The sequence below is a fragment of the Saccostrea cucullata genome, unplaced genomic scaffold (genome assembly GCF_032062105.1).
Source record: "Saccostrea cucullata isolate Sc308-1 unplaced genomic scaffold, CSIRO_AGI_Scuc_v1 ctg16381, whole genome shotgun sequence".
Taxonomy (NCBI): Eukaryota; Metazoa; Mollusca; class Bivalvia; order Ostreida; family Ostreidae; genus Saccostrea; species Saccostrea cuccullata.
The window spans coordinates 1-11,699 of NW_026938237.1; the positions used below are offsets into that span (position 1 = coordinate 1).

The 11,699-nt window shown below is 33.9% G+C and overlaps 1 protein-coding gene across 1 annotated transcript; it reads right to left on the reverse strand.

The window, feature by feature from the left end:
- Window positions 1–152: 152 nt before the first annotated feature.
- On the reverse strand, window positions 153–8,746 carry LOC134249678 (uncharacterized; the record flags this gene model as incomplete). The annotated part of the gene is made up of 8 exons (XM_062732004.1): window positions 153–283; window positions 543–1,318; window positions 1,846–1,895; window positions 6,400–6,454; window positions 6,820–6,935; window positions 7,135–7,268; window positions 7,528–7,631; window positions 8,624–8,746. Coding segments are annotated over 8 exons (1,489 nt in total), but the record flags the coding sequence as incomplete, so codon positions are not given.
- Window positions 8,747–11,699: the final 2,953 nt, after the last annotated feature.

Here is an 11,699-nt window from a genome sequence, read left to right on the forward strand (position 1 = left end):
AAGTATTTAAGTTCTGTGATAATAAAACAGCTTAATTAAAATAAATTCATTTTTAAAAAAACCCCTTTTTTTCTCATCTATTTTCTGTTGATTTCTCATAGTAGGCCTTAACAGTGCTGCACATACAGTGTACTTGAATTTTGTCAATTTACCTTTCAATCTTTGGATGTAGGAATCTGCAAAATGACAGGCCATCTCTCGGGCTTCATAACTAAGAACCGAGTGTGGTAACCTGGTTACAAAATCACTCATGGGGTACCCCACATGGTCTGATTTACTGTTCCTAAAAAGCAAAGTCAGAAAAAATCAATTCAAATAACTTCGTTTACAAAGTAAATATTTAAAAAAAAAACACTTTTGTAATCGTTTAATGTGAATATAATTCACTTGTACATGTAACAGGGTATTCAAACTTTTAACTTCATCAATTTTCACTGATTCTTCTCTCCACTAAAAAAAATATATAAGCTCCAAATCATATTACTCCAATCAAAAATTAAAGAAATGTAGGAATGAAATCTTAACACATTACCATTACTTACAGTGAAGTAGACAATTTCATATAACAGCAGCCGACAGACGCCAGTCCCACTATGTCTGGACAGGAAGTGAACACTCTGAGCATTGTGGGAGTTAGATCTCCGCAGGCATGCAGTCCAGTCAGGAGAAACTGCTGTCTAGCTGGAGGGGTCTTCCCATGGAGTTCTCCATTTAAAGAATCACCTTCCTCAGTCTGGTATATCTGATCATCTGATCCTGGCATGTCTAGGCTATCAGTGCATTCAGCAGATTTACTATCACACATAAATCCAGAATTTTCTCCAGTCTCCATTTGTGTCTTTATATCACTATCACATATGCTAATCTCTTTAGAAGATGAATATTTTTTACAGTTATCACAGAAATTGTTTGAAAAAAACAATTGACTGCTGCTTGGAATATGCCCACAAGAATTACTTTTACTCTGAACACTTTCAGGAGAAGTCAAATCTTTCTCTTGATTATCACATTTAATATCAGTGCTTGTCAGTTTGGGTTTTTTATTAGATTCCCTACCACAACTTTTAAAATGTTTTTGGTCATCTAATGATGCAGATTGTATCACGTCTATCTTTGAACCACTAGTAAGTCCATGTTGTGTAGTCTCTCTTGTAAACCCTTCGTCACCTTCCGCTTTACAATAGCTGCCAACCTTAGACCTGTTGAAGGACTCCTGTATAATGTCTAGGAACTTCCCCTGTGTTGTGTCTGCTGTGATGTAACAGGTCACATGACAAGGAAGATCAGTCTCACTTTCAGTCTCAGTGTGACCTTTACCCTGCATAACCAATTACGATTCAAATTTTTTGACACATATAAGGTATAATAGATAAATAAGAATAATAACCAATTTTTAATAGTCTCAAATAGAGGCACATATAACAAATATGATACACCTGATGAAAGCATGATGAATAGAAAGCAAATCTTATACACTTTCAGATTTGACTTTCAGATTGCAATGGTTTGCTTATATCCACATCACAGGGAATTTTAGGAGAAAAGAGTGTTTCCCATTAAACAAGTGTGAGTACAGGAAAAGTTTAATAAAATTAATTAATCTTTTTTTTAAGCCATGCTTTACATGGTATAATCAAAGAGGTAGATCAGAAAAGCCAAACTTTGAGTCAATATACAGTAAATCATTGCAAATCATTTATATAGTAAATAATGCCGGGGCCATGCACAGACGTCGACATATCCCAGGTTGTCGACATATCCATGTCGAGATACCGAAGTTTACCTGTATTTGGACATGTTGGATGTATGAAACTTCTGAAATCAGACAAAAAAAAAAGTGCTTACCTTTGAGATCTGTCTGTGAGCATCTCTAGGGAAAAATAAAGTAATAATTACTTTATTTATTATAATATAATAAAGACTTCACTATCATGAAAAAATTAGACAATCATTAAAATTCTTAACAGAAAAACAAGATGTGTTTGTGAAACACTATGCGCCTGGCGGCAACAAATTTAAAAAAACATATTTTTAGCATAAAGGTCACAGTCAAGGTCACAAGGTCATTTATCTTGGTGTCATTTGAAAGATCTTGATTAGTGAAGTATGCATACCAAATATGAAGTCTCTATTATTCATGGTTCAAAAGTTATGGTGAAGGTTCAAAAAAGCCTTTTTTAGCATATAAGACACAGTCAAGGTCACAAGGTCATTGACATTGGTGTCGTGTGAAAGGGCTTCATTAGTGAAGTATGCATGCCAAATACAAAGTCTCTGTCTTTCTTCGTTCAAAAGTTATGGCAAAGGTTAAAGTTTGCCGTCAAAAAAGCTATATTTAGCGTTTAGGTCACAGTCAAGGTCACAAGGTCATTGTCTATGGTGTCTTTTGAAAAAGCTGAATAAGTGTTGTATGTATACCAAATATGAAGTCTCTATCTTTTATGGTTCAAAAGTTATGACAAAGGTTAAAGTTTGCAAAAAATCCCTATTTTTAGCATATAGGTCACAAGTCAATGTCACAAGGTCATAGACCTTGGTGTCATTTGAAAGAGCTTTATTGGTGGACTAGGCATACCAAATATGAAGTCTCAACCATTCATGGTTCAAAAGTTATGGCGAAGGTTTAAGTTTGCAGACAAACAGACAGAGAGACAGGACAAAAACAATATACGCCTCAGATCTTTCATCGGGCGCATAAAAAGAAATCAAGATAAATGAAGAATCGCCTATAATTTATATGAAACGTTAGAAAACAGAATAAAAGACTGGTATTAAATAGTGAAAGCAGTTTGCACAACAAACCTGTATATATGACTATACTTTAAATACTAGGCCACAATTTACAATATGAAAGTGATTGTTAATGGATCTCAGAATTTAAGGTAGGATCAGGTGACAAGGAGGAGTAAGGATCCCCGACCACCTCATTAGCTCAGAGGCCTCACCATCTGGACAATATTTATGGGGAACAAAATTTCGTTTTAAGAATACTCAAGCACTTCGTTTCATCAAAGGTCGTAGATTTAAGCCTTAGCTTAGGCGTATTTCCGGGACTTACGCCAAAATTTAGTCGGGCGTAATTTGCGTTTCACCAAGTGGCCTAAGTCTAGTCGTAAACGATACGCTTAGTCGCAGGACTAAGTCCTTGACAACGTTGCATTGCGCAGGCTTCAAAACATAAACATTCTCCAGTGCGTTCTGTAAACATGTATAAATTGTAGCACGTCAAAGTACAATACATGTATAACACAACCTATAGATATTAAATTTAATACTTACACTGATTGAAACAAGCGTAGATTTATAGGGTCATGTAGGAGACATGTATCTTGTAATAAATATTTTTTTTTGTTTTGTTGGTTTTTTTTTTCAACATTTAAATAATAAAAGTCTTACATGTACAAATTGAAAGGAAGAAAAGGACCGTACATGTATTTCAGAATTAAGCTAAACTTTTTATTTTGGAATTTTAATTAAGGACCAGGCAAAATTTATCACAGTGATCAGACCGATACAAACAGGCATGGAACAATGAGTTTTTTCAATCGAAGAAAATCATGGGACAGAAACATTTTTAGCATTAAGTACACATGGGACACTTTTCTTTTCAATGAATTACAGTACTTTACCCAAAAGAAATATTCATTATGTTTAATTTTTGTTTCGAAAAAAGTCTTATCTTTGAAACTCAAATTAGAGATGCAAATGGCAAGATAATTCTTCAATTTAAAGGAAAATATTACAAAGTATGAAAATGAACACATAAAAAACCTTTCATCGATATTTGAAAAAAAAAAGAATGCCATGGAACACTTACTTTTCTAAAATCATAATTTTGTTTTGTACTGGTCCCATCATTGTGATAAAATTTGCCTGGTCCCTAATACAGCCTCCCCCTCTCTTCCCGAAATTGATACAGGTTAATGACTTCGCCTTTGATAATCAATTTCATGTTTCGATAAAAACTGATTCTACTGATAAATACTAATAATTGAGTTTGAGACAGAATAAGATTTTAAAACTTTATTTTCATAAGAAATGTATACTTGCAAGTAAAAATAATGTATTAAAATGCAACGATTTACATATGTGTATATTTTGAATCAAGAAATAATTTTTACATGTTAACTACTTACTAAAGGTACATGTAAAACAATCCTCTCTAAGTCTTTTAAACTTTTGTCAATTCAATCAAATGATTTACTTTAATATTGTTTATATAAATTGCACAAATTTAGGTTCATAAAATAATTCAGAAATACTAGACTCTAGGTACATGCTGTCATAGAAAAAAATTACTATCTGCAGCTTGAATTTAATCCACCGTTTTACAAGTACGGAGAGAGAGGAGAGAGAGAGAGAGAGAGAGAGAGAGAGAGAGAGAGAGAGAGAGAGAGAGAGAGAGAGAGAGAGAGAGAGAGAGAGAAATTAATACAATGATATTCTTAAAGAAATTCGCTGCTTGTGTGTTTCCTGTCTTTAAAATAAAGTTACAGTTACTCTTTATTTTGTTTTTCATAAAAAAAAATAAATTATGCGGGAAATCAAGAACATGTATCTTCGCGTTATCATCTTAAATATGCTATATATGCGCTCAGATTATCTAATACTATATAAGATTGACTCTTTTGGATGAATTCATGAAAAATAAAGATGTCTTAGAACTGCATCAATGTTTGTCTGAGAAAAAAAAATATTTTTAGGAATAATTCATATCTTGAACTTAATGCGTATAAATATCACCGTCTTACATCGATATAATAAAAGTAATAAATTTAATATTTTCCCCATTTAAAATCTTTTATTGTCTATGAGACCCCCCTCCCCGGGTTCCGTCTTTAATTCGCTGGGGACTTCACTTGTCCCAGATATCTAGAACAAATAGTTACTTTACCCAAACCCTGTACATTTAACGTTCATTAATTTGCAAATTCGGGAGGTTTTAGACCCTCTCTACGAATCCCTCTAGATTCACGCAAGTGGACGAGAAGTAAATAAGAAATTGACTCTTCAAACATGATAAAAAAATCTATTTGGTTTCAAGAAAAGTAATTTTTTTCTTAAATGTTGAAAATAACCAGAAAGAGGAGTACTGTGCTTTTGAAACCAATTTTTTGTTCAAATATATTTTTGGGAATTTTTCTTTCAAAATAGACAATTTTAATGGGTCGCTTTTTAGTGAATGAAACAGAATATATAACTAGAGGTACTGTGAGCAAAGACCTCACAAAAATGATAAACCCCGCCTCCTATATGAATATAACGGCAAGGTCCATGTTTTGCTATGGGAAACCCAAAATATGTGTCGGATCTAAAAGTAAAATAAGGCACAATGACAATATGTATAATGATTCTGTGAAAGTCTCATCAAATTTCATTCAAAAGTATGAGAGGAGATGCGGATAAGAGATGGGTACCCCAAAGCGTAACAGACGGACGGACGGACATCCCAATTACTAGATACCCTCCCACTTTTCAAGCGGGTGTATATAAATATAGTAATACAATGTATATGTATAGTCGATTTACAATAACTTATAGGGTGAATTCACCATGCATCGGACACATACCTTGCTTCGGACAACTTTAGACAATAAATTCTCTTTCAACTTAAGAGTTCCATCTACCGGTATTTATTTGTTTACATACCATACAATACAATAATCAAATGGGTATGAATGCATTGTCAATATGTAAGAAATGGTGGTCGAAGAAATTTCTAATAAGACAATCTTATCTTCTCAGAAAAGAATTATTAAAATATTAAACATGGTATTACTCCAATCAACCATGTCCCCAAGTGCTTGTAGCAGCCCCCCCCCCCCCCTCTTCATAGTATACGTATAATTATATAATGCATTGTTTTTATTCAAAAGACTTCTTAGAACTGCACTTTTTCTTTAGAACTCGCAAACTTGTTTTAAAATAAATAAAATTGCTTGATTTAAACTATACGCCCGAACTTACGCCTACCCATGAGTAGACGTAAAATTCTGGCCTAAATTTAGTCAGGCGTAACGATACGCTCTGTAATGAAGCGCAACTCTTTGCGCTAGTCCCGACTTTACACCGGCGTAGCGCTACGACTAGGCGTACGACCTTTGATGAAACAATAAACCACAGACCGTGAAACGATTTATCATTGCACTTTTAGTGCTTGTGATGTCTCTGTTTAATTTATAAAAGTCAATAAAGAATTTAATATCCTGATCTGAAGAACCTAATTTTAGAAGAATTACTCGCTTATTTTTTACTTTCAATACGGCATGGCATTCTCGAGGTTGCCTAATTAGCTTCTGAAATTTACACACCTTCCCTTCACTGTTGAAATATGCATATGAAAGAATTGCTGGCGAATGTCAACTGGTGTAGTAAATAGCCGATTAAAAGTTCTATCACGGCACAGAGGTGGGGCATAAGTTGTCTCATCATTGTCAACCACAATTTTAAGTTCCTGATGGTATTAATTTCGTAACCAATGAGAATCTACTATTATTCGTCATTACGTAGCCCCAAGAAAGTCACACCCTACTAAAAGTCCAAAGTAAGGGTAAAATCGTCATAATAGAGTGAAACTTGTCTAATCTGTAGGTTGCGTAATTCCGAATCTTGTCTTGATTTTGTGAATAATGATACATAAGAATAAGTGAATTTTAATGTATGTAAAATATTTGCAAAGTGAAATAATATCCCATATGTAATTCTTGCTTTTGAAATTAGAAGATAAATGCATTAGTATTACATGATACCACAATATTGAATCACAATCTGCATAATTGAATTGTTGAAGCAAAGTCTAATTATAAGACAATAGTTTACCTTTCCAAGACTTTTGATTTCATGAAGTTTCTTTGGTTTTACATGCTTTCTGAGATACTCATAGTATTTTGTGTCTGGATTTGAGACTCGTTGAGCAACTGAGCTGGTTTCCTGATCTGAATAAAAATAACACAACACAGACTGATTTTTACTGCAATACACATTTTTGATATCAGAGGAAAATGGTCACTTTGAAAATAAAACTACTGGAATAATTTTTTTTTTAAAAGTTATGAATTAGATGGATTTTATTTTTAATTTTAATTATAATAATTTATGAAGTATTATTTTTGATTGAAAAGATTTTAGTCTCACCCTGTACATATCTTTGTGAGGAAAGTTTTGACAGGTCCTGTACTTTGACCTCTTGTTGTGACCTTGCTAGTGAGTAAGTACGTGTGCACTGTCTGAAGGCAAGAAGTGAGAGAGGCCACACCCTGGATACCTGACTGAAACATGAAATAGGAATTAATCATTTCAAGCCTTAACTTGTTTAATTTCCATTTTCTTGTTACACATACTAGAGGGACTCTGTCATTAATGAATGATATGCACTGTTACATGTGTAACGGGGATTGGGTACAGGTATATTGGCAAGCTATCTCAGTGGTTAAAACACCTGCCGGTTAGCGGAAGGTCCTGGGATGGAGTCTCAGTCTGGCCGACATTTTTCCCCGCCTGTTACACAAATATGTATGAGACACTGACCTTTCCTCTGTTAACAGCCACACCAGTTCTGTAGGTTCTGTGTTAAGAAGGGACTCTGTCCACACTGAGGGGAGGTTATCCCAGTGATGCTTGGTGAAGTAATCCTAAAATATACAATGAAAATAAACAAAACACACTGATAACAGAACTGCATGTGTTAAATAAGAGCGAAGAAGTGATATGTCAGAATCAAGTTAGTTATCACTTATTAAAGCCAAGAAATTTATAGCGAGCGCAGCGAGCGTCGCGAAGCGACGCTCACAAAGCGAGCTCAATAGACTAACGTGTAAGAACAGAGGAAACTCGGATTGAAATCTGTACATACGTCAGCCAAATTTCTCTGTGCAACATTCCCAGAATTCCTGCACTACCTGTTATGGCCTCTGCGATTGTCTTTTTACTGAGACAAACAACACACGACTACTAAGTCGCCATGTGCTTTCTAGAATGATCTTTATTACATACATAAGCATAACACATAACGGTCGACCTGACCAATTCCGGATAAGTCCAATAACTCATATAACATCACACTACCCAATGTCCTTTGCGCAAATAAATAAATAAATAATAACGTAAAGCTTAAACGGCTTTCAGTATGTAAAAACCTTTCAAAGAAGCAAAAAATAACTCTGCAATTTTTTTTTACCCAAATGATGCACTAGATTTATGATTTCAAACAGACGCTCGGCTGTCTCCGTAAGCTCCGACGAGCTCCGTGACGTCGTGTGACGTCACAGGTAGCCGAGATGTATCGCGCGGCTTGATGTTTGAAGTGGCTGATCAATTTTTCAAGTGTTACTGCGCTCGCCCCAACGGTCACACCGTAAAACATATTATATTTTGAGATATTATGCGAAAAGTGCTTACAGTAACTTGGTGGGACAGACTAAAAAAAAAATGTTTCTCAACTCGTAACATTAAGTAACTTCGTCTCTTTTATTTCTTTTCTTTTTTATTTTAAATATATGATAGGGAACAAAAATGTTGAAAACCATCTTTTAAACAAACACGTCAAAATTTAAAATATGCATGTCTTATTGTCTTTATCGAGTTTTCAACAAATTGTAAGCATAAAAATTTAAAGCAGTTTTACCGATACATAGGCGTCAACAATCCATGTATACAGAGAGAGAAATTCCGTCAGCTTGATGATGTACTGCTGAATAGATTCAATGGAGTCTTTGTCACACAGCATCAAGACTGAATATGATAATTGTTAACAATATTTTGGTCATAATTCGGTCTGAATATGCTAGCCATGTGTTTTCTATCAAAACCTGAGAAAACTCGAAATGAAAGTTCACAATTTTTGAAAGGTCGAGCCCGATATTATGGCAATTTATTTTTTGAAAAACATGAACATGAAAATCATTAATCAAAAGGGAGGGGAGAGGCTCGGAAAAAATAAAGTAAAGTAATGTAAAGTAATAAATAAATTATTATAAAGCTGATAAGCAAAACAAAAAGAAAAGAACAAAATTAAAACTGCCTATTCTCTTTTAAATAGAAAACATCACAGACTAAAAATTAATATTTCTTATTGAACATGTGTATTACCTGTCATAAGACTTTTCTAAATACATGTATACCATGATTTTTGGTATCTATCATAGTCCTTGAAGGTTGGTACACTTTTTCAGAAACTTTAACCTTGGTCATAAATTTGAACAAGAACAGATAGGGCTTTCAAATTATACATGCATATTTCTTTCCTTATAACTTCAGGATAGGACTTTCATATTAGACATGTACTATCATGTAAGATGATGATTATTATCATGCTATAGTTTTTTACCCCTTGACCTCGACCCTCATGCTTGATCTAATTTTCGAAGATTTTAATTTTGTTCATAAATATGGAATGACGTATTATACGGTGTACATATTTGACACAATATGTTTTATATTAAATCACATTTCATACACTAAATAGTTACATTAAAAGCAGGGGGGCATTCTGTAAATTTGTTTGAACTACATATTCAAATATAACAACAACAAAAAACAAACATGTATTTCCTAAGCATTTTATGATAACGAATTAGTATAAAAGTACTATTTAATATATTTTATTTTAATGAATTTTGCATTCTATATAACATTCTTACATATACATAACGTGTGTACATATGATCGAATATTTTATACATATATTTCATGTATAAATATATAGTAATTATAAATTCATAATATATAATAACAAATACATATGAAAATAATAAAGATATCCTCCTCCTTTTGCTGCCATTAAAAATACATTTATTTACTTTGAACTGAAATGATATGCGCTAAAAAAAAATAAAAAAAATATTTCAACTATACAGTCAGAACTGCAATAGAAATTCCTACATAATAACTTGTTGTCACGAAGGAATTGAAATATCTCTCTCTCTCTCTCTCTCTCTCTCTCTCTCTCTCTCTCTCTCTCTCAATTGGTCATCTTTAAATTTCCTTTTTTTCTTCATTGTTTCAAAAAAAGAAAACTTCAAAAATATTTCTTTGTAAAGTGGAACAATCTTACAGACTACAGATGATAAAAAGTACCCAAGATGGATAAGATAGAACTTTGTGTTTAACCATCCTTTGGAAGTGAAGCATTTTCAGGATCACAGTTTATATTTTTCTAAAAATTCTGTTATGAATTTCCCCAATTTTCTTTAAACATTCTGGAGGTACATGAGATGTTGGCTCTAAGATGACTTCCTCGAATCTTTCAGCGTATCCCCAGGCCACTGACGAGCGCTCGATGTGACGTTCGCGTATTTCCACTTTAGTTAGATCTATCACTCGGGCGTTGGTTTTCAGTCTGCTAATGATTATCCTTACTACATCCCTTACTAGATTTGGCTTATTAGTAAACTTTCCCAGCCTCTTTATGGCACAAAGCCTTCTGCAACAAGAAATGTATCTCGATTCTCGGCATTTGCTTCCCATTTAATTTCCACGTGTTGTTGGATAGTTATACTCGAGTGTATATTCTTGGGATACAGTCCATTCTCATATCTTTCGCCTGGCCGAAGGACTCGATATACATACTTTATATCTGACTTTCTTTGTCCGCTTTTCTGATCACCAGACCCAGTTTCAGATTCCCCTTTATCTCCATCTATCTTTGCATGCCTCGCAGCCTTAAGCTCTGGATTTGTTGAGCCCGCGGTATCGCCGGCGCCAACCTTTACGTTTCCTATCTTTGACGGCCAACTTGTTCGTCTGGAATTCTCCTTGGTCTTACCTTTCTCTTGTCATCAGCTGATCCTGATTGAAAATTTAAAAAAACTATTTCAACTAGAACATTTATCTAGGTACATATTAAATATGTTTGTACTACATTTTTACAAATTCTGTTGAACAAAAGCATGTGTGTCTCAAAAACCTGAAAACATTTGGTAGAAAATTGCAAAATTAAAATCATATTTGCCATTGGAAATAACCCTGTATATGATATTTAAAATGCATGCAACTGAAATATTTTAATATGAGAATTCAGAAGAGATATTTTATCAAGTGGAAGTTAGCTTTAGACCTTGCCTGATTGATACCTAATAACTAGGACTGAGCTTTCGCCTGTACCTGAGAAGTTACTTTAATTGGAGCAGTTTGATATTTTAGGGACAGACCTATTGTAGCCGAGATTTCAATTTCTTTAAAGATAAGTGTCTCTTTGTCCTACAAAATCGAAAAATTGACTGTTTGCTAAGGAAGTGTCTTTGGGGAGGTTTCTATTGTTACCATGAACCAAACATCTTTTATATACAGTGTTTCAAGTCGTGAATTTTTCCAGACAGACATAATTCATTCCCCCAAAAATTAACAGAAAAAAAGTTACACAGCATAGTACCTTATCTTATCATATACGCACCATTCTGTTTCTTTCCAACCGACTTAGGCTCCTTTCTAGTTTCCATTGTCCCTTTTACGATGCACCTGAAACTATTCAAAGTAAATTGAGATCACTTCCGGTGACACCTGTCGCCATGACGTGATTTTTTGAGAAGCGGAGAGTGTAAAGGAAAATTCGCTATAAATTACATGTGTGTGGTAAGAAACATGCCAATACGACATTCGTGAGTTAGAGAACTAGTATTTTCTTAATATTAACTTTCTCAATTTTGAAAAGCTCTGAAAAACAGTTTCCTTTTAAAAAGTGTGATCAGCTATTGTGTCTTTAA